The sequence below is a fragment of the Arachis stenosperma genome, chromosome 2 (assembly GCF_014773155.1).
Source record: "Arachis stenosperma cultivar V10309 chromosome 2, arast.V10309.gnm1.PFL2, whole genome shotgun sequence".
NCBI lineage: Eukaryota > Viridiplantae > Streptophyta > Magnoliopsida > Fabales > Fabaceae > Arachis > Arachis stenosperma.
Genome location: NC_080378.1, coordinates 114,992,426 through 115,016,250, shown reverse-complemented (window position 1 = coordinate 115,016,250; position 23,825 = coordinate 114,992,426). Strand labels below are relative to the sequence as shown.

General features: G+C 32.5%; 3 protein-coding genes and 1 long non-coding RNA gene across 6 annotated transcripts; 2 read left to right on the top strand and 2 right to left on the bottom strand.

Annotated features, from left to right (window-relative positions):
- Nucleotides 1-1,527: 1,527 nt before the first annotated feature.
- LOC130958408 (uncharacterized) lies at nucleotides 1,528-4,584 on the bottom strand. Its single transcript, XM_057885213.1, has 7 exons — nucleotides 4,280-4,584; nucleotides 4,075-4,145; nucleotides 3,292-3,400; nucleotides 3,004-3,086; nucleotides 2,456-2,614; nucleotides 2,214-2,315; nucleotides 1,528-1,933 (listed from the first exon to the last, which is right to left on the bottom strand). Exons 1-7 carry the CDS (start codon nucleotides 4,338-4,340, stop codon nucleotides 1,778-1,780), a joined length of 741 nt encoding a protein of 246 aa, XP_057741196.1. The 5' UTR covers nucleotides 4,341-4,584; the 3' UTR covers nucleotides 1,528-1,777.
- Nucleotides 4,585-4,756: 172 nt separating this feature from the next.
- Nucleotides 4,757-8,107, top strand: LOC130960578 (transcription initiation factor TFIID subunit 10). 2 transcript variants are annotated; one of them, XM_057886006.1, is made up of 8 exons: nucleotides 4,757-4,878; nucleotides 5,050-5,184; nucleotides 5,277-5,341; nucleotides 6,113-6,175; nucleotides 6,695-6,752; nucleotides 6,835-6,885; nucleotides 7,404-7,500; nucleotides 7,719-8,107. In XM_057886006.1, exons 2-7 carry the CDS (start codon nucleotides 5,083-5,085, stop codon nucleotides 7,482-7,484), a joined length of 420 nt encoding a protein of 139 aa, XP_057741989.1. In that variant the 5' UTR covers nucleotides 4,757-4,878; nucleotides 5,050-5,082; the 3' UTR covers nucleotides 7,485-7,500; nucleotides 7,719-8,107. The 2 variants fall into 2 exon arrangements, with proteins under 2 accessions (XP_057741989.1, XP_057741988.1); XM_057886005.1 differs by having other exon boundaries at nucleotides 7,404-7,523.
- A 319-nt stretch (nucleotides 8,108-8,426) lies between these two features.
- LOC130961018 (uncharacterized) lies at nucleotides 8,427-19,553 on the bottom strand. 2 transcript variants are annotated; one of them, XM_057886625.1, is made up of 11 exons: nucleotides 18,638-19,553; nucleotides 10,812-10,932; nucleotides 10,628-10,686; nucleotides 10,487-10,527; nucleotides 10,248-10,279; nucleotides 10,114-10,142; nucleotides 9,749-9,785; nucleotides 9,513-9,569; nucleotides 9,103-9,179; nucleotides 8,919-8,992; nucleotides 8,427-8,835 (listed from the first exon to the last, which is right to left on the bottom strand). In XM_057886625.1, the coding sequence occupies exons 1-11, from the start codon at nucleotides 18,694-18,696 to the stop codon at nucleotides 8,816-8,818; spliced, it is 606 nt and encodes a 201-aa protein (XP_057742608.1). In that variant the 5' UTR covers nucleotides 18,697-19,553; the 3' UTR covers nucleotides 8,427-8,815. The 2 variants fall into 2 exon arrangements, with proteins under 2 accessions (XP_057742608.1, XP_057742609.1); XM_057886626.1 differs by lacking the exon at nucleotides 18,638-19,553 and adding an exon at nucleotides 11,203-11,682.
- LOC130961019 (uncharacterized) lies at nucleotides 11,880-15,364 on the top strand. Its single transcript, XR_009079337.1, has 3 exons — nucleotides 11,880-12,217; nucleotides 13,039-14,042; nucleotides 14,192-15,364. It is a non-coding gene; the product is annotated as an uncharacterized LOC130961019 (long non-coding RNA).
- Nucleotides 19,554-23,825: the final 4,272 nt, after the last annotated feature.

Genomic DNA, 23,825 nt, shown 5'->3' with positions numbered 1-23,825 from the left:
TAGTTCTTGCTTCATAGTAAAGAGAATTTTTTAATATTCTTTTCTGGTCTATGGTAGATTTGCCATTTCAGGAATAATAAGATCTTTCATCTGCATGAATCTTGGTCCTTAAATAAAGTGATTAGTATGGCTTTGTCCTTAAAAAGAATTTTGAATGTTTTTGAGTTGTAATGAGTTTTTACTCTCTATAATTAGTGGCTCATAGATTTTTCTCTCGGTGGATATTTTTAAGATTAACTATGATGCAAGTTATCCTGATACTGATAATCGTGTTAGTTTTGTCTATATTATCAGAGATTGGAATAGAAATTGACAACAAGATTGTTTGGAAACGATTGAGAGTTGTAATATTCTTTAAGAAGAGTTGTTTATTATTTAAAAGATATATCTACTAGTTTGAGACTTGAGATAAACCGATAAAGAGATATTATTTATATAACAGATTGTGTGAATACTTTTACTCTTATCAATAATTTTTAGGATAATTCTAATTTTATTGATCTTTTAGTGCTGAAAATTCAAAACATTATATTTTAAAATTGATGTGTTGATCTTCAGTTGATTTTAAAAAATATAAACATCGTAATAAATATCATGACAAAAATGACGATAATAACTCATACTCATCAAATAAATCTTTCATTATCCTGAAAAGAATTCAGGAATAACATTTAATAGGATTGTCCTATTCTTAAGCAGTTGTTTATTATTTATTTTCTTTTTTTATTTGTTCTTTTGTTATTTTTCCGTTAACAAAAAAAATCACACGAGTATCATATTTATTAAAGTAAAGATGTGTTTAGTAAAACTAAATCCCTAAACACAATCGGGTTTTTTTTATTATATAGTATATACTCCAGTTTAAAATTAATTTTAAAATAAGCTAATTATATCTCAATTATATGAAAAATTACTTCTATACTAAAATTAATTAAAAAAACGTAGAATATATAACAAAAAGTAAAAAAACTCAAAGAGTTTTTGAGCTTGTTTAAGTAAATTTTTATGAAATGATCTTTTTTATCAAATAATTTTTTTAAAAAAAATTATATTTAAATATTTTATATAAAAATATTTTTTTATCTAACAATATATTTAAATACAATAAAATAAAAATATTTTTTATTTATTTATTATGTTAAAAATATTTTTTTAAATAAAAAATTATTTTCAAAAATTTAAATTATAATTTTTTAAAAAAAATATTTTTTATTTTTTAATAATTTTATTTTTATTATTAAAATTTTATCAAACATATTAAACAAATCAAAAAATATTTTTTAATAATTTAATAACATCCAAACAATCCCTGTGTAAGTCACAAAAAAAAACAAACTCTGTGTATTGTACTAAAAAAAAAATCTAAAATTAATTGTGCCCGATTTGAAACTTCTACGAATTACAAATAAAACTACTACTAAATTAATTTTTGTTTATATTTGATGAACGCTTTAACAGAGAACCAAAAATAAAAATAATAAAATCAGAAATCATATTCTATTTTTTAAAAAAAAAAATCACATTATGGAACCAAATTAAGTGTTTATTCTTGAATTAAACAACCATAACATTGTAAATTAAGCCAGCAATCAACTTGTTATGTTGACTAATGGTATCAAGTATCAACCAATTGAATAGACAGTTCTAAAGACTAATTTACAGTGAAATTATTGTGCAATAATAAACAACTAAATTAATTTTACATTGTACATAATTGACTAAAGACAGGTCTTTTATCATAATAATAAGGAATTACAACATTTCTGCCTGAATCAAATTACCAACTTCCTTCCTTGGACATCTTCAGAAAGTGGCAGAGAGTGATATTTGCAAGCTGAGGAGAACCCCTTTTCTTCTTCTTTATCTTTGTCATCTTTGATGACTCCACACCACCATTCATATCTGTCACTGTATCTGAGGCCAAGTTGTAGAACTACCACCAACAAAAATTAAGATTATAAGCCACTTACAAGAGTACAAATGGTTTCACGAGCAGCGACAGATCCAAAAAATTTTAGAAACGGCAGCAAATATAATGCATATATATAATGAGAAAAAGATTTAGATAACAATATAATAAGGATGCAAAAAACCATGATTAGTATCACTAATGCTTCTTTTGTCATTTTTATGAAACACTTCCCAAATTTTCAAGCACAGAAGGCGAATTGAAATTTCAACAATAACATGGAGAGCAGCATATCTGATATTACCTCACAAACACCATGCAGTAACAATCTCCTAAAAGGATCCTGAATTTGCAGCTCAAGAACATCTCCATCCGAGCTTTTCGTTATAAACGTCCGTATACATTCCTTAAGAAGATAGAAAAGAATAAAAAATATGTTTCTATGTAAATTGCAAGATATATTTTTTATATAAAAGTTCATCCCTTTTCTTGTGCACAATGGTGATTTACAGGTTAGAAGGGGGTAATTAATAATCAAATATGTACCTCATAACCCTCTATGAGTTCGGAAACAGAGCTGCGTCGAAGTGCCTCTCTTGTTCGACAATCAACTCTATGCCAACCATTCAATACTGCCAACTTGTCAGAATCAACACAGCCTTTCCTCTTTTCTAGAGAGTTTTCGAAAGCATGGATCATATTGACCTACCGAAACAAATGAAACCTATAGTGAGATGTTTGTTGGCTGTCTCTACATTACATTCCAACATAACTAAACAAACTCAAGCGCCAACCAATAGTTAGCAATTGGCACTCTAAACTAACTTCAATTCTCATGGCTCATGCGCACACATAGCAGAACATAAACACTAAAACACACCATGTAAGCACATTTGTTGCAGATATAAACTCTACGATACTAAAAATTGTAAAAGATACCTAGATCACAGAATAACTTCTAAAAGGATATATTTAGTATCAAAAGCAATAATTCACTGTAAAGCTTCTTGAATTCAATTATAGGTGCATGGAATTATCTTCTTAAACAGTAAAAACGTTTCAAGGAGTTTAAAAATAAGAGAAGCAAATATAACCTCTTTATCCATGTCTATATTCCTGAATCTGTCCCACTCTTCCACATTAGTCATGGAAAATGTTGAAGGTGGAACTTCTTCACCTGTGAAATGAACCCGATCGTCATTTTTTAAAATGAAAATTAATCCAGTCATTACTTATACTAAAGAAAGATTGAAAGTTCAAAAATTAAAACGCTCTTAGGTAATGACTTTTTCTTTTTGGGCGGGTTTGGGGTATCACAGGAAGCATGCAACAAAACTAAGCAACCAAAGTTTCAGGAATAAAAGATGCCTCAGATAATTTACCCCATGGTGGTGGAGCAAACAAGCCTCTGATTTCCTCCGCATTTAATCGTGGAACCAGTTCCATCAGGAGACGATCGTTTAACCACCTACGGGATCTTCGATTTGTAACCTGAAACAGGTAAGACTAGTCTCAGCCTCTCAGGTTGATTAAAAATCTAATTAATAGAATAGAGAACTTGCTGCTTGTAATTGTTATTAGTTATAACAGCCAAAAGTATTCAGTTCACATAATGACATAACCAAGTTTGCAAAATTCATATCAACAATTGTAAACATAGCAAATGCACATTGCACCAATATATCTAAAAAAGGGAAATTGTTGAAGTACCTAAAGTCTTAGAAGAATCAGTTAAAACAAATGATACCAAGACACATTCTAAGTGACAAATTCAATTTATAAACCAATCTGTAATACCGACTTTTTTCATTTAAACCACTCAGTCATAGAAAACACCATATTGCAAATTTATATTCAAACGGGGGTGATGAATTTTCTTCAGTCCAACCATAAACATAGACAAAAAGTGGATAGCATTAATAAGCTTCTCAGCTGCATTCATAAAATGCATTGCATAGAAAAATACCAATGAAATTGAAACACCAATGCATCTTGTTTCACACCATACAGTATAAGTAATATAACAATATTTGTTTAAAAGAAATAAGGCCATTTAAGAAAATTAAGAATTGTATTTTCACAAACATAATAAGCATTAGAGTTGTAAAAGCAGTAACAACACTCAAATTATAATCATCAATGAGTTCTGTGCATAAACGAACAACCTTTCCGGTCAAGCTCTCAAGGAACTCAATCTTCTTCTCAATTGACATCCCACCAGATTTTCCACCATCTCCTGTTCATAACAAAATAGAACAAATTCAAAATCCATCTGAAAAAAAAAATCAATCTTTTTCCTCTTTTAGAAAAAGCTTAAAACTTTGAGGATAAGCTTGAGCTGAATTAAATGAAAAAGGATAAAAGGGGTACCTTTAGAAGGGTCAATGAAAGGAGAAGAGAGAAGAAGCTCTTGTTCTCGGTGAAGAACCATGGCTAGAACTAGAAGATCTAATTAATCAAATTTTTGGAAGCAATTGAATTGGATTGGATTGTGTGAACTTTTTTGGGAGAAGGATAAGTATTTAAATACTAATTGTAAAAATTGAAACTTTCAACAACACACAAGAAGAAGAAGAAGAAGAAGAAGAAGAAAGATCACAAATCAGAGATACAAATTGTGTTGATATGAAAAAGGGAAAGAATATTCTTTTGGATTTGTGTCTTTTCTTCTTAGATTCTTAATTCTTTTCCTCAGTGACGACGGTGTCGGGTGTTCTCTTCTTCAAGGGTGAGTAATGGGCCGATCCAAGCCCATTAATAATATTATTGGGCTTTATTGGGCCTACTGTACAGATTATTGGGCCAGTAATAAGAAAGTTTCAGTGGCTACACTACAAAACAAACACTATCGGCAGAGGCACCTGAAAAAAGTTTCAAGTTTCATTCTCCGTTCTCCTACGACAGCGGTGTACGGCGGGGATTTCACGGCAGCAACCAGTCTCTCCTTTTCTCCGGCAACCACCAGCAAGGTACGGGGCGCAACAAAAAAACTTTTTGTTTCCTCGAAAAAATTGATATTTTTGCGAACAAAAAATTTTGCTCTTGATCCTTTTAATTCTTAATTTACAAACTTTGCATAATTCGAATGACTCGTGTATATGAGTTTGAAGTAAATTCTAAGAAAATTGATAAATTCGCAGGGTAGGTTATTGTATAGATAGAGTGAGGAGGAGATGAACCCTAACCATAATCCACAATCAAGCGATGGAGGGAGGCATGATGACGATGCTGCACTCACCGAGTTTCTTGCTTCGTTAATGGATTATACTCCTACGGTTTGTTTCATATCTATGCTTGAGCTCTTTCATTGGAATTGTTTCATAAATTTGATTGAACATTTGAACCAACCGTTTCGTCTTCTTCTCAGATACCTGATGAGTTGGTGGAGCATTACTTAGCCAAGAGCGGATTTCAGTCTCCCGATCTTCGACTGTTAGTGCCTCCTCCCTTGTTACAGATTTGTTCCTTTTTTGTTTATGTGTGAGTTTAGCTTTGATGTTTTGACATTGTCAACTAATCTATATAGGATTAGGAATCGCCATATTAGAGCTGATTATAGAGAATAATGGTCCAATTTAATCTTTGGTTATAGGCTCAAGTTAGGATAGTGAATCAGATGTAGGATTGTCCTATAGCTAGAGGTAGAGGTAGGCCTAAGAAAAGGTTAGAGGAAATTTTAGAGGAGATTAAAATATAAATGGTTTAAAGTCATATATTTGTATGATCATTCAAGTGATAAGCATAAGAATCAACCATATTTGGTTGTGACCATTAAAATTGAAGTCTTTTACTTAATTATCCTTTATTTTCAATACTTATGGACTAGGCTTCGTTCGAGATGATAGTGACCACGCATAAGCATATAATACTTGTAGTAAGTATTTTCAGCACCAATGTTAATTATATGAGTTAGTAGAAGCCTGTGTCAGAATATATAAGGAATGGGCAATAGCAGATTGCGTTGCTTCGCTTGTCCTCAACTTGTATGCAGTATCCCAAACCATGCCATGCTTGCAGAAATCTTTATTGGTTTGTTGTGAACTTATAATATAGCTAAATTTATCCTTCCGAATCCGTAGTGGATTCAACATTTTCTTCCTTTTTTTTTCTTTTTAAATTATTGTTGATATTTATTCCTACAAAAGCTGGATTCTTAGCCCCCTGTATTTGTTGTTTGATTGCAAATGTGGATCACTATTTCAGGACTAGATTGGTTGCTGTTGCCACTCAGAAGTTTGTTGCAGAAGTTGCGGGTGATGCACTTCAGTATGTTTCTTCTTTTTCTTTTTTCTTGTTTTTTTTTTTTTTTGTCATAATCTGTTTATAATTACCCATAAACCATTGGATATAAGTTGTTCATGCATGTGAGTGATGTTGGTCAGTACATGATGGATACTATTTTTCTCTCTTAATAAATGTGTATTCAAGGTAGTTTATAGGATAACACATGGGAAAAGAGCCTGTGCTTTCATCTCCTTTTCTGTTGTGGTCCATAGATATATACACACTAGAATGAGGGCACATCATGATAAGAAGAATGTAAATCCGAAATTCAATATAAATTATGTTGTTGACTATTACTCTCTAGAACTCTGCTGGTCCTCACTTCTAGGTGTACTTGTAGGTGGCTTTGTATTTGAATGCTTGTATCTTTGTCAATGTTTGTTGGTTTTCTTAGTTTAATGGTTATGAGATATGACAATGTGCTTCATCTTTAGTTTCTTATTCTACATATCTTTTGCATTACTATATTGGCATGACATTGTGACTAGAGTTTAACTGTAGGCACTGCAAAGCAAGACAAGCAACAATTCCAAAAGATAAAAGGGACAGGCAGCAGAAGGTTCTGGAAGCTTTTATTCTGGTTTTGTTTATATTCTACATACACTCGTCTTGTCTTTAGCACTTACATTTTTTTTTAACAGGATAAGCGCCTTGTTTTGACGATGGAAGACCTAACAAAGGCACTGCACGATGTAAGAATTGTTCTGTATATTTAAATTGACTGTCAAGTTTTCCTCATTAATATGTCATAATACATACAATCTGTTATCCATATTTTTTAAGCTTTACACAAATCTTCAGTCATTTTGGATATCCACTCAGGTTGTATGTTGAGTATGGGAGAGGTTAAGTCTTCCAATTGACGTAGCAAGTTATATGCATTGGAGCATATTTGTGTCCAAGTTCATAGATATTAGTATTAGTAACATGATGGGAATAATTTGTGTCTAAACTTAACGAGATTTGCTTAGAAAACTGGTAGAGGAGGAGAAGACACAGGTTGAGGTCAAGCTAGATTGGCTCATATATGCATGATCTCGAAATTAAACAATATGAACATTGTTTATAAGCTTCTTCAGGGAATATTAAACTGTACATCTGAGCTAGGGTATTTGACGATTAAAACATCTTTCATCTTAATCAATTTTACTAAATGCAGATACAGTAATATTTCCTTGCATTTAATCGGTATGATATCTTGTATGAACAGTATGGGGTGAATGTGAGGCACCAAGAATATTTTGCTGACAGCCCTTCTACTGGAATGGATCCTGCTACTCGAGACGAATGACTCCATGTTTAATCAGGTTTAGGTTTCTAGATTCTCATAGTAAGTAATTCCATATGAGTTTGTGGAGTTGAGTCTATTCCATTTATATGCTCTTGGTTTCTAGATTTGTATTATATACCTAAGGTCATGTTCCATTAAGCCCATTTTGTTTAATATTACATTGGATAAATGTTGCTGTCTGTTGAACATGTGTATCATCCCATGGTTATAACTAATGATAGTGTGATTATGCAGGAATGGCAAAATTGCTGGTGGAATGAATTTTATGAAACACAAGCCTATAACATTTCCATGGAAACACCAAAAATACTGCAATTATTCGCTACTGACATCACAGTGCATGTAATCAATTGTGAACTAGATTAGCAATGAACTTTCCTACCCTCTTTTTTTAAGAAAAAAAAAGTAACTTTATTGTATCATTTCCCCTTGCCCTTTTTCTTTCCTTGGAATTAATCTTTAGTCACAGCTGAAATGAATATGCTTCTCTTCCTAATAATTGTTGTACCTAAAAATTCATCAAGTTCAACATCTCAGGAGTTCATTAAGTTCACTATTAACCGCTCATCCTAATAATCGGTGTATGTAAAATTTCACCTAATGCAAGATCTCAATTTATCATAGTCCTTGACTATTGTGTAAATTATAAGTTGGATTGTTATATTTACACCCATTTAGCAACAACCATTCTGTCTGGACCCTGAAGACACTGCTCCGACTTATAAAAAAATGCATGCGTTGCTTAATACACGTTTAATATATATTTTGTATTTTTTTTTTACTATTTTGTATTCCAATATATATTTAATACTATATTTGATTTGGTAACTAATTTGTGTACAAAAATAAAATGACGAAGTTTAGGATGGAATTAGAGTAGCAATTATTTAAAAGCTTAAATAACAAAGTAAATATAATCAAATATTATTTACATACATCTGGTTGAAAAGTAATGCATCACCTCACCGAAATGGGACTCTGAGAATCAATTACATAACCAAATATTTGAAAGCATATACTTGGGTCAATTCCCTTTTTAGCTCATAACACAAGTTAACTGATTGAAAATGCATTTGGTATAGTACATTCTACGTCATCAACCTCCGGACCATCTCACAAGACATCATGTAAAACTAAGATTATAACATTAGAAAGAAAATTAAAAATTTTACAGCAATTTCCATGTAAATGGGAGAAATATCTAAACCTCAAAAATGATTATCTCAGCGTATGCAGGACAAAGTTAACTTGGCTATAGAAATGCATTTGAGAAATTTTACAAAGTGCAGCATACATGAATCATCTTCTGAATACGTCCTCTCAGAGTTGAATCATATTCTACAATTGGAAGCTGAAAAGGAAGTAGAACATATCTAAGAGCGAGAAAGCCAGAATCAAAATAAAGTACACCGTCCGATCAAAGTGTGTACTTACTACAATATACAAACTGGTTCAGATCAAGAGTAATTCTTCCTTGTTTTGCAGTATCAAATGAATTAAACAGATTCCTGAAAGACATAATAGAAGGTCCTTATCAGTGAAATGAAAGTTCAACACTAGGTCAAATAAAAATTGTGTGGAAAATATTGCTTTCTGGCTTTTCTCTGAATATATATACCTTGCTGATTGTAAGAATATACAAAGTGATATGAAGACATCCAGTCTAAACTTCCCACTTTTACTTTGATCAAAGCTCTGAGAATAATCAAAGAGAAACATTTGAGCATGGCCTTCTAAATGGCAATGTTGCATAGATGAGAGGCCTACTATGCAGTTGTAAGCAATCAAACAAGGACTAAATAAATTTACATGCTAAACACATTGCATTATTTCTTTCTCCATCTGACTAATAAAGCATTTTCAACTTATTATCCCAAGAAAGGAGCATACAGAAATTAAGGCATGGATAATAGTAGTGTAAACAAACATTGAGAATTGAGATAGTTTTGGCTTAACCACAGGTCGTCAATGTGATGTGCAACTTCTCCAGGATGATTTATTACAAATTAAACTATGAAGATGTCTTACCGCACAGGCAGAGTAAAATGCAGGAGAATCCAGCGTGAAGCCAATCTTTACCAATGCCTGGAAACAGATTCGGCAAAGTTATTTAGAGTTGCATCCAACATTACACATAAATTAAGGAACTCAACATTTTGTTCATACAGCTTGGGAAGTACTAATAAGAACCATAAGCTCGTCTGGCTAAGCAAAACCAGTGACACGATAAACAGAACATCTTTGAAATCATTCTTAAAATATACCTCAAAAACGTCATCAAGGACAAGAAAGCCACGACCCCTGCATCAATGAACCGAACAAGAAGTGTTATACTGCAGAACCAAGTGATCAGCCAAGCAGTGGATCTTTAAAACTAAACTTGTTCCGGTATGACCACAGAATTATACTGACAAGCTAGAGTTTAGACATAAGCTATAGGCCACAGTAATATCGATCCAAAATAAGCATGAACAAATTGATTATAAACCTTTCATGTCATTAGTTTCTTTCCTATAAGATCATTCACAATGTAATTGCCTACAATAATATCACTCGAAACTACATGCAAGATAAAGTTCTGAAAACAAATAAACAGAATGGAACAAAAGCATATAAATAAACCAATCACCTCTCAAGATCAGAAAATGCATGTTGAACCTGAAGAGCCATTTATAGTGGTTATTAGAACCAACGTACTTAATATCAAATATAGGTTAATGACATTAACCTCACATATCAAATGCATAATAGAGAAACACTAACCTTAATAAGGAACTTGTTGAGTGCAACAAATTCTAGAGCAAACCATTTACGAGTAAGTTAGAGTGAGCTAGAACATGTTTCAAAATTCTACTATAAACAAACTCCAACAAATAAAGTCCCATATATGAAAGAACACTACTTTCCTAATTTCAAGATAGTATTTGATTATTGATGTAAATCTCAGCTTCTTTTTAGAGCATAGTGGGTTAAGCATAGAGTGCAATGGGATTGGCATATACCTTCAAAGCTCATAGTACCATTCCTATCAAAATCATACATCCTACACAATTATGAGAACAAAAAAAGGAAAGGAATTAGATTATGAATGGAGAAAATTGAAACATAATAGCATTTGAAACACAGAAATTGGATATATGAACTTGATCATCTGCTCAACAACTGAGAGTGGAAATTCCAGGTTTCCAACCGCTAAAGCACTCTGATGATTCAACCAACAAGGGGAAAAAAAAGTTTTTTTTAATTAAATCACAAAACAATATCAATTGAATTCAAAGTTTAAATGGAAAAATAACAATAATAAAAAATAATAATAAAAAAAAGGACCTTGAGTTGGGGAGCAGTTATGGTTCCAGTTTTGTGAGAGTCAACTCTGTCGAACCATTCACGAATCATAGCGTTGTTATTGTTGTTGTTGTTGTTGTTCTCCATTTCAGTTTCAGTTTCACTGATTCATTAAATCAACAACAGCAAAACACAATATAACAATCAAAAGGTCAAAAACAACATCAAAATAATAATTCATCAAATTAACAAATTGATAAGATCAATTAAAACTGAAAATCAAAATAACAAGAATAATTAAAATTTTAAACTATAGCAAACCAACAACAAAACAAGAACTAGAAAAACATACTAATCATGGAAACAACAATCAAATAAAACAATAACTGAATAATTAATACAAGAAAGAACAAGAAGAAGGAAAAAAAATCACCCTAGGATGAAGCAGTTCTGAAATTCAAACAGTATAGGGAGAGGGAGGAGCTTTAAAATGCGACGAAAATGGCTGAAGGGAGGCTGAACAATGGCGGAACGGTGGCTGAAAGGCGGCTGAACAGAAAGGGTTAAGCAGCTCGAGCAAGGGCAGAGCAAGGGCAGAGCAAGGATTGGCCAAAAAACAGAGGCAGAAGATTGAACAAAAAGGAGGCGGCCGCGCGGCGAACAAGGGCGACGTTGTGCAAAAGCTGTAGCAATGAGGACGGCAGCGGTGGCTGGACGTTGAAGAACAGTGACGAGATGGAGGGTTGATTGGGTGCTTCCTCCAAGCTGCGTTCGAGTTCTCTTCTCTGCCAAAAGCCCGATGTGGAAATTGGAGACGTGAGAACTGAGAGCAAGAGGTGAGAGTGGAGCGCTGGAGGCTCGAGAGGAGAGGGAGAGGGAGAGGGAGAGGGAGAGGGCCAGAGGGGTGAGTGGGTCTGTGGGATACGAGAAAGCGGTTCGGATAGATGCTAAAACCGGGGATATGAGAAATCGCTATTGGACCGTCGAACCGGCCGGAAATCGTCCGGTCGAACCGAACCGTGACCCGGCCGGTTTTCTAAATTTCTCCAAAACGCTGCCGTTTGGATTGAGGAACTCCCTAACCATTACCCAACGTCCCACTCCCAACCCAGTCTCTCCAAAACGGCAAACACGCGCATCACTCCCATCAGGCCATCACCTTCCTCTTATCGTCATTGAGCTCCTCCTTCACTTCTGTCCCGCCACCGGCAAGCAACCGCCGCCGTTGCAACTAGGAGCTTTGAAGCCACTGTCGCAACGTCGTTCTCCTCCATCGTGCAGCCACGCTTGAGCTTCAAACCCACCTTCACCGGCCTCGCCTCCTGCCTCCGTCACGCAGCCACTGTCTCGCCGGCGCCAGTTCTGTTCCATCGCGTCAGCCCTTCGGTCGTGCCCTGTTCCTTTCTTGCTACTGATCTGCTCTGCTCTGTTCTAGCATTTAGTTCTAGGTATTAATTTTTTTTTAAACTATAATTGTTGAATAATTGTTGTTACTTGTTAGTTAGTCTGTGAACCTTGCTGTTGTTACTAGGTTGAATAATTGCTGAATAATTGTTGTTAGTTAATCTGTGGACTTATTACTGAATTGAATGATTGTTGAATAATTTTGACTTTTGAGACTTGAGATTACTGGGTTGGAGTGAGTTACTGTGGGTTACTGTGATATTGTAATTGGATTGTATTATTATTGGATTGCTGGTGATTTTTAGGTATGGACGAGAGTATCAACTAAGAAACACCTAAGGCTATTGGATTGTTGTGATATTGTATTGTTATTGTATTTTTTTCCTTTTGGTTAATTTTTGAAAAAAGATGTTTAATCTTTGTTAAAATTGTGCTGAAATTTTGCTAAAATTGTGATTAGCTGAAAATCTTGTTAATCTTTATTGAAATTATGTTGAAAATTTTGTTAAAAGTTTGTTAGAATTTCTATTTGTTCATTATGAGTAGAAGGAGGGGTTTAGAATAGTTCTTCTGCAAGGAGAAATGGATCATTATCTTTTTCTATTGATAACTTCAAGTACACGTTCAAGTAGTTGACTTATTGGGAGAGAAGAGAGTCATGAGAATGGATCTTACACAACAAGGATTAAAGGTAGAGAATGCAACGGTTAGGCCTTTAGGGTCTGCACTTTTTGACTCTGCCGTTTCCATTTCTTCTGTCTCACAATAAGTATGCTTTGTTCCATCGAGCATCGGATGCTACATTTTAAATTTTTAATATCATTGTCTAATAATAATTGATACTTCTACTTTATTTCATATTTAGGTCAAATAGCTGGATACTGAAATTCATTGATTTGGAAGGTGAAATGAGGAGAGATGTTTGGCATGCTTTGATAAAGTGAAATGATAGCGGTACACAAGTTCACACATGAATATGGACCTTGATTATGACCAATCTTTTGTTATAGAAAAAATAATTTTTTCGTCTTTGTTTTTAACGAAAAAATAGATGAATTGAATTAACTAAATAAGTGGATGATTGAATATTTATGATTGATTTGGTTAATTCAATAATTTTTTTTTTTGTGATTATCTTAAATTTCATATAATATTATAAATTTTATATGTATATAAAATTTGACTTTTGATATTTTTTTATATTTGACTCATGTATTGTATTTAAATGTGATTATGATGAGATTTTAATTGGAATTATACTTTTAATTTGTCTATATTTAAGATTTATATCAGAATATATTTATATTTTTGTATATTTATTTAAAATTTAATATGTTATTTTATTATGATTCGATTATTTCGGTTGAATTACGGTTGAACCTTTAAACCGATGAACCAATAACTCAAGTAGTTTGATGACCGATTCGGTTTTTAGAACCTTGCTGTGGGTGACTCATTGACTGGGGTTCCTTTCAGCTGCTGAAAGGAAAACGTAGTGTATTTGGCAAAATACAATAGTTTCCCAAATTGATTTGCTAAAAAGGATTCTTTTTTCCCAATACTTAGACACTTGAAACCTTGTTTGCATTTTCTCCTTGGTTAATCTTCAAGATTGGTTTTTGTTGCATATCACCTTGGTTCTGAATTATTGATACTTATGGGCTTATGCATTTGTATAGTAGTTTACAAATTGCTATTTTTGCATTGTAATTTGCACTGTAGTTTATATTATAGTAAGATGAGATTGTTTACAAGTTGCCTCTTCTTTCTTCTCTTTGATGATATTCAAACAATTATTAGCAAGCATCACTGGGACGCAGAAAGTACCGGGGATCGCAAAAATGTTTGTTGGTGAAGTTGTTGAAACAGGTATGGGAAGTTTCCATTTATAGCTTACAAGCATGAGATGGTTCGTGCACGATGTTTTTAAGGTCAAAATATCGCAGTTCTTGGTCCTAAGAAGGCAAATATTCTGATTCCAAAAGTTCCTGTTGATAAAAACTACTACTTTTTTGCAGCTAGAATAGTCATGCAAGAGAGGAATCAGGACCAATTCGTCCATGTCACTTGAGAGAAGCATATAGACGATTAAAGCTTGAAGGAAGAATATTTAAAAGACCAATGTTGAGGCTCTTCCGGTAAATTTATGAATTGTGAATGTAGTAGTGGATGATGTCACTGGTTTGCAGCAGTGTCTTGTAGGTAGATTTGGTACTCGCTACTCAGTACCTTCATGGCCTCATTCGTGCTTCCTGATATTTGTTATTGTTTGTAGGTGAATTTAGAATATTTTCCCATTCCTTTATCAAATATTAAATCTGTGAACACAATAATTATAGGCCTCAACGTCTGTTCTATCTATGTTGAAGTTGAAATGCATATCTGTGCTGCAACGACAGATGTTGTATATTGCATTGCAAAGCTTACTGTGTTAAATAGATAGCTAGCTTGAATAACTTGGGAGAAGGAGAACTAGAAGAGGATTTGAGCTTGGTTGCAAGAGATCTCAGTTAACTATTAGGGTCAAATTAATGTATAGTCTAGGATTTTGCTCCTCTAAAGTAAAAGTTTGTCCAAGCTATTTTAATCCCTGTTAATGCTAAAGTTGAATAATTAAATTTTGGTTAGTAAGTATACTTATATGTCCCTGGAGTTGAATGATGTAATGTCTTACTCCCCAAATTTGGGTTGAGTTATCTATGAACTATCTAAAAGAAAATTTGGATGTTGGTATTTTCTGTTTGATTTGTGATTTGTACTTGTTGGGTTGAGATACTATTGCTTGTTTCATTTGCTGGATTTGCTAATTGGTTAGACCGCAATCAATATAACTAACATACATGTCATGGATTTTGGTTGCTTTCAAAGGCATATGTTACCCTTTCACCTCAGCTACCGGTGACTATGTTTCAAAGAATTTTGTGCTCCTTATTGAAAGAAAAGCCTGTTCTTTTTGGAATTTATTGAATTGTAGTAGGCTAGCTTGTTTTAAGATACTAGCAGAAAAAAATTGGTGGAAACCAATTGTTAGTCTAATATTACCAATGCTGCCAAACAAATGCCTTCTGCAACTGAAAGTCTGCCAAACACTTTAGGTTATCTTTGAGATTGATTCTAAACAACTATTTTAGATAAAATGAATAAAATAAAGGAAAACGTGTAAACGTTAAAAGGAAAAGGATATTGGTTGGTTTGAGTAATAAAAAATATTTACTCTGTTTTTCGTGTCTTTTTTAATAAAAAAGACTATATATATATTTGTTTGTTTTATTAATAGATGGCAAACTAAAATATAACAAGTTTAATTAATTATTTATAATAGAAGAAAGAAACATATCTATATCTTAATATTTTTGGTATAAAAGTAATTAACAATCTTTTTTAATTTGTGGTTGGTTAATCACTATCTGTTGTAAACAACCTTGTTTTTAAGTTTTATTCGTGTTTGATTACTTAGATTTGTTTCACCTAAATATTGATCTTGTATATATATTTTGTTCAGTTAACTGTAAAATTAATGTCACATGTATGCAACTCAAATATCTTAACAACAGAATTTTGATTTTCTTTCTTTAATTTCGTGGCTTTTTAATAAGTACAAATCGTCGCCACATACATATTATTTTTGAAAATTTATCTATCAATGCCTCAGAAAAAAAATTACACATGTTAGGTTTGCACTTGTATATCAAAATATACTTTGGTGCTAATTTTAACACAAGATGTTAATTCAGATAATTATTTTTACTGATTAAAACATGCATGTCATTTTAACATAAAATTCTATGCACAACATAGTCCTGCTTCAATTCTTCAAGTTAGTGGAGATCAGTTCTCACTCCCCCTCTGTTATAAACCTTGCCAAATTGTCAATTCAACAAGTTTTAAAAAATACATTTTAAATAGCAAAATTTATATAACATTTCATTTAAGTTGTAAAAAATTTTAAAGTTTGAAACACAAGGATGAAAAAATTAATATCCAAACAAAAGATATGCCATGATATATTGGAAGATTATTATTTTAATGATTTTCATTACTAACAATATACTTATCTACTATATAAAGATTGAAAGAGGTTTGGTATACAGAATTTTCAATATATATATATATATATATAATTTAAATATAAAATCTCTTAGTTAAAAATAAAAAGAGCTAACCATCTAAACTAATATTGTGTTTATTATTATTACACAGAATAAATAAATAAGAGGGTGGATTAAGGCTGGGTTTGGTAAAGCTTTTTCAGGAGGTGTTTGTGCTTTTAAAAAGCACAAGCACGTCATTTTGCGTTTGGTAAATTGAAAAGCTCAAATGCTTGTGCTTGCGGCTTTTAAAAGTTAGGGGTGCTTTTGAAAGCACCTAGGAGGGAGCTTTTCAAAGCTGGCTTATGCTTACCAAATTTTTTTCATTTTCCCGCACATATTTTCCGCTATTATATTGCCATTAAAATCTTCATATATTTCTAACTTCTCTTCCTAACCTTCATAAAATCTAACACAATCTTCATATATTTTTTATTTTTCAACCTAATCTTCACAAATTTCAATACAAATACATCTCTATCACATATTAGGTATGAACTTCTATCTATTTATATTATTTTTTTTGCGTTAATTTTGTATTTTTTCAGTAGATCTATTATCTTTGTTTGTTTTTTTCTGTTCTTTGAAACGGGAAGAGGTTGATGAAAACCAATCATAAAATTTTTTTTGCATGAGCATTAGTCCAAATTATAATAACAACATGTATATACATATGTAAATATAGATATATAATCATAAGAGTAGTTTATTTGAGATATGTGTCCCATTTTTTATGATCTGTAAAGGTGAGCCAATATACATAGGTGGGTAATGGATATACCCAATACTAACATTGGATTACATACAAATTTTATGATACTTATATAAAATTTTAAAGTTAAAAAATAGAAGAATTTATTTATTATATTTATGTTTATTATGAATTTTTTATTTTAACATTATTTTATTTTAAAATATTATATAAAATTTTAAAGAATTTGAAAAAAAAAATTATTTTTTTGTTATAAACATATTTATTATAATTTTTTCAACTTTTAAAAGCTGTTTTACCAAACACAATTATGGTGCTTGTACTTATTAAAAATCATTTTTAATTTGATTTTACCAAACGTAAGTGCTGCAGTTTTTAAAAAGCTGTCTTTTAAAAGACAGCTTTCATAAGCTACTTTTAAAAAGCAAAAGCTTTACTAAACTAAGCCTAAATACACTAGTTATAAACTTATAATAATAGACTCGCATAACATTGAAGTAATAAATATAAATAATGAATGACATTAAGCAAGACGAACCCTAGTTGCATCAAATAAGACTTTGAATAAAAATAATTACCGAGTTTGACATGACTAATATTTCCTAGTGTTTCTTCATAAAATGAAAGGTTATGAAAGTTAAAATAAAGGGAGAAATTGTCAAATAGTAACAAATAGAAATCACATCTTAGTATAGTATAATATGCATAAATTACCACTGCAAATTATAATGCAAAAAAAAATAGCAATTTGTAAACTATTATAGAAATGCATGGGCCTATAAATATCAATAATGCAGAAACTAAGGTGATATGTGACAAGAGCTAGTCTTCAAAATTAACCAAAGAGAAAATGCAAGAAAGTACTATGTGAAAACTGATAAGGCTGATCTAAGGGGCATATGATTATATGAAATCACCTGGAGGATGCGGATTGAGAGTTCACTGGTTTAGATTCTGTTTTCTTGTAATTTCATACTTTTTTAAGTTTTTCCCTCAAATTAGATGCACTAGCTTTCTTTCAGCTATTTTGGTCTTTAAATTACATGTCCTAGCTTTAAATATCTCTTCTTGCTTGCTTGGTCGTTACACCCTCATATAATCACTCTTTCATCAAATGAGATTACATTTAAAAAAAAAAAAAGTATAGTCTTTTGTGCATTCTGTTATCAATTCTGCATGGAAATCATTACAGATCATATAGGTTTCTTAGTTTGAAAGCAAACTGATCTCAAAACTTATTTATTTTAAAATGTGGTGTTTTTACTGGGAATGTGTTGCTCCAAAATCTGCAGCTTTGGTACCTTGATCTGTTTAAAGGTCAATATTTTGGTTAAAGAAGATATAAAAGGAAGGTGCATATACAATATTATTGAATTAGTATTCACCAGTTGTTGCAAGTCATTCCTTATTTAACATACATATTCTAATTTGCAGAAAGACCAATATATTTACAATGAGTACTTTTTTCAAAAAGCGGAATTTCCCTTATACTGTTTACTTAGGGGATGATATCAGATTTAAATTTAAGCCAAAAATATCTAAAGAAAGGATACTATATGTGAAAATAATGAATGGAATCAACAACTCATTGCTTTAATATTTCCACCAACCATCACTCAACAAATTTTAGCAACAAAAATTAGTGAGCAGAGGGATAAACTTACCTGGTTGTTCCACAAATTTGGCAGATACAAAGTCTACCAAAGGAACTTTGCTGCTTCATATCCCTCCAAGATATTTGTCTTCGTTACTGCAGAGAGCTAATTGAGCATCCACACAACCTCAAAATCTTATCAAAGTTAAGGATTCTTGACATAAGTGGTTGTAGTGGTCTTCAATTTATACCAGAACTTCCACCATCTATTGAAGAGTTAGATGCTTCTAATTGCACATCACTGAAATAAATATTCAATTTGAAGGGGGTGTTTAGTTTAAAGAGGAGAAAGCTCACATTTACCAATTGCATGAGCTTGGAGAAAGAGACACTGAATGATATCATAGAAGATGCTCATCTCACAATATTCAGAAATGTCTTCTTGTTGTCAGCCGATCGATTCTCCACTATTGAAAAGTTTGGTAGTATGTGTTATCCAGGACACAAAGTTCCGGAATGGTTTAAATTTCAGACACAAGAAGCATCAATAACAGTTGAACTCGATCAACCTTACAATCAATTACTGGGTTTCATGTTTTGCTGTGTTATTTCTCCCAAGTTACCTCCTGATTACATTAGTAAAATTAGGCGTGGATACAGCCACTCTAAAGATGTGCAAAAGGTCACATTTGTATGTAAAGTGATCGATTTTTATCGTGCAAGAGGGTGGAACTCGGATAACATTTTAATTTGGACTTATCCATCTGGTAACGAACACATTAAAGAAGATTAAAAGCTGCAGAGACAGTGATAATGATAACAGCACTTGCAGCCAAAATCTCTCATTCACATTTAGTATTGTTAGGCTTAAGAGATAGAAGATGGTCCATGTAGAACACCAAATTATAATGATATAGGATGTGATCATTATATAAACTATTGTATTGCACGGGATGTGCACTAATATCGCACGAGTTGTGCACTAATTCGAGATTATATATTGTTGTGTATTGATTCCTGGTAAAAATTTAATATATTGTGCCACATTCATTGATATAATTCAACTAACATATTAATGCACTCAATAATCTTCAAAAGCTTCTCTAATGACCTTCTTATAGAAGAATAGTGTTCCAAAAAAATGACCAATGAAATGTTTAAATGCTCAATTACACGAAAGAGTATGATTGAAATTTCATCTCCAGGATGAAGCATTTCATCGTCAACAAAGTAATCAATTAGATTATGTCGCAAGTCTTATAGGGTATATGTTCTCTTGAAAATTTCTGTGCTAATTTTTGTTCAAACTTGAAGGAATTTTCAATGTCGTCCGGGGAACTAAAAACTTTGTATTTGTCTATGTAAAAAATAAAGAGTCTACCAAAGGAACTACGCTGCTTCATATCCCTCCAAGATATTTATCATCGTGACTGCAGAGCGCTAATTGAGCTCCACACAACCTCAAAATCTTATCAAAGTTAAGGATTCTTAACATAAGCGGTTGTAGTGGTCTTCAATTTATACCAGAGCTTCCATCATCTATTGAAGAGTTAGATGCTTCTAATTGCACATCACTGAAATAAATATTCAATTTGAAGGGGGTGTTTAGTTTAAAGAAGAGAAAGCTCACATTTACCAATTGCATGAGTTTGGAGAAAGAGACACTGAATGATATCATAGAAGATGCTCATCTCACAATATTCAAAAATGTCTTCTTGTTGTCAGCCGATCGATTCTCCACTATTGAAAAGTTTGGTAGTGTGTGTTATCCCGGACACAAAGTTCTGGAATGGTTTAAATTTCAGACACAAGAAGCATCAATAACAGTTGAACTTGATCAACCTTACAATCAGTTACTGAGTTTCATGTTTTGTAGTGTTATTTCTCCCAAGTTACCTCCTGATTACATTAGTAAAATTAGGCGTGGATACAGTCACTCTAAAGATGTGCAAAAGGTCACATTTGTATGTAAAGTGATCGATTTTTATCGTGCAAGAAGGTGGAACTCGGATAACATTTTAATTTGGACTTATCCATCTTGTAACGAACACATTGAAGAAGATTAAAAGTTGCAAAGACAGTAATGATGATGACAACACTTGCAGCCAAAATCTCTCATTCACATTTAGTATTGAAAGACTTAAGAGATGGAAGATAGTCCAGGAAGAACACCAAATTATAGTGATATAGGATGTGATCATTCTATAAACTATTGTATTGCACGGGATGTGCACTAATATCGCATGGGTTGTACACTAATTCGAGATTATATATTGTTGTGTATTGATTCCTGGTAAAAATATAATATATTGTGCCACATTCATTGATATAATTTAACTAATATATTAATGCACTCAATAATCTTCAAAAGCTCCTCCAATGATCTTCTCATGGAAGAATAGTGTTTCAAAAAAACGACCAATGAAATGTATGAATGCTCAATTGCACGAAAGAGTATGATTGAAATTTCATCTCCAAGATGAAGCTTTTCATCGTCAACAAAGTAATCAATTAGATTATGTCGCAAATCTTATAGGGTATATGTTTGATGCGTGAGCATCTTATCTATCTTTTCCTAGTGCATCTAATTTGTTGAGTTTAATTAAGAATTAATTATATTTTAGCCACTATGGATGCTATTTTGAGTTTTGTGCAATTTTATTTATTTTAGGTAGCATTCGGAGGGATTTGATGAAGTTTCTGCAGAGAAAAAAAGAAACCAAAGAGATGACCAGCGAAGACCGACGCGGACGCATGGCTCACGCGACCGCGCGGAATGGAAAAATCGCAATGACGCGATCGCGTGCCTGACACGAACGCGTGGACTGGAATCTGCACAAATGACGTGAGCGCATGGACGACACAGACGTGTCACATGTGCGATCTGCAGTAATACAGAAAACGCTGGGGGCAATTTCTGGGCTGTTTTGGCCCAGTTTCCAGCCCAGAAAACATAGATTAGAAGCTGCAGAATGGACAAATCAAGTGGTCCCCACCCATCAACTGAAGATCTGTTAATTAATTCGAATTTAAATTCAAATCTTATCTTTTAGGAAAAGATATTATTTTTAAATTTTAAATAATTAGATTTTAAATTTATTAGGATTGGTTATAAATAGTAACTCTGTACATTTAGACAAAGACACAATTTTTACCACAATCCTTATCTTCTACTCTGAACCATGAGCAACTAATCCTCAATTGTTAAGGTTAGGAGCTTTGTTTATTTGTATGGATTTATTCGTTTGATCTTTCTAATTCAATCCATGTTTGATTTATATTTCAATAATTGTTTTCGCTCTTTATTTTATGAATATTGGGTGGAACGGAAGTATGACCCATGTTCTAATTGAGTTCTTGTAAAACTTGGAAAAGCTCTTTACTTGAACAACAGCTTGAAAACATATTATACTGAATTTTTAATTGTTTATATTTAACGGGATACGTGACATATAATCCCTTTATCTGTGGATAATTAGGATTCTTTTGGCATATAAACTAGAATTGAACTTCACCTTCTAATTGGAATTAATTGACTAAGGAATTGGCAATTAATGAATTTTAGAGGAGACTAAGAAGGTCTAAGGAATTAGGGTCTAGTCACATATAGGTTGCCATGAATTTAAATATTGCATGATTAAATTAATTAATAATAAAAATAAATCCAGAAAAATAGATAACTCTGAAACCTTAACTATCTTCTACATATTTTATTCCCAACTCATTGCTGCTTGCTTTCTGAAATTCTAACATTACTGTTTAATGCTTTTGAACTTCCAACACTATTTTTTACTTGCCTAACTAATCCTATCAACGCTATTGTTGCTTGATCCATCAATCCTCGTGGGATCGACCCTTACTCACGTAAGGTATTACTTGGTACGATCCGGTGCACTTGCCGGTTAGTTAGTGTGGTTGTAAAATACCACATCAATGTTCTCTTGAAAATTTCTGTGCTAATTTTTATTCAAACTTGAAGGAATTTTCAATGTTGTCCGGGGAACTAAAGACTTTGTATTTGTCTATGTAAAAAGTTAAGAGTCTACCAAAGGAACTTCGCTGCTTCATATCCCTCCAAGATATTTGTCTTCATGACTGCAGAGAGCTAATTGAGCTCCCACACAACCTCAAAATCTTATCAAAGTTAAGGATTCTTGACATAAGTGGTTGTAGTAGTCTTCAATTTATACCAGAGCTTCCACCATCTATTGAAGAGTTAGATGCTTCTAATTGCACATCACTGAAATAAATATTCAATTTGAAGGGGGTGTTTAGTTTAAAGAGGAGAAAGCTTACATTTACGAATTGCATGATCTTGGAGAAGGAGACACTGAATGAAATCATAAAAGATGCTCATCTCACAATATTCAGAAATGTCTTCTTGTTGTCAGCTGATCGATTCTCCACTATTGAAAAGTATGGTAGTGTGTGTTATCCAGGACACAAAGTTCCGGAATGATTTAAATTTCAGACACAAGAAGCATCAATAACAGCTGAACTTGATCAACCTTACACTCATTTACTGGGTTTCATGTTTTGCTGTGTTATTTCTCCCAAGTTACCTCCTGATTACATTAGTAAAACTAGGCGTGGATACAGCCACTCTAAAGATGTGCAAAAGGTCACATGTTTATGTAAAGTGATCGATTTTTATCGTGCAAGAAGGTGGAGCTCGGATAACATTTTAATTTGGACTTATCCATCTTGTAACGAACACATTAAAGAAGATTAAAAGCTACAAAGACAGTGATGATGATGACAGCACTTGCAGCCAAAATCTCTCATTCACATTTAGTATTGATAGACTTAAGAGATGGAAGATGGTCCAGGTAGAACACCAAATTATAGTGATATAGGATGTGATCATTATATAAACTATTGTATTGCACGGGATGTGCACTAGTATCGCACGGGTTGTGCACTAATTCGAGATTATATATTGTTGTGTATTAATTCCTCGTAAAAATATAATATATTGTGCCACATTCATTGATATAATTCAACTAACATATTAATGCACTCAATAATCTTCAAAAGCTCCTCCAATGACTTTTTTATAGAAGAATAGTGTTCCAAAAAAATTACCAATGAAATGTATGAATGCTCAATTGCACGAAAGAGTATGATTGAAATTTCATCTCCAGGATGAAGCATTTCATCGTCAACAAAGTAATCAATTAGATTATGTCGCAAGTCTTATAGGGTATATGTTCTCTTGAGAATTTCTGTGCTAATTTTTGTTCAAACTTGAAGGAATT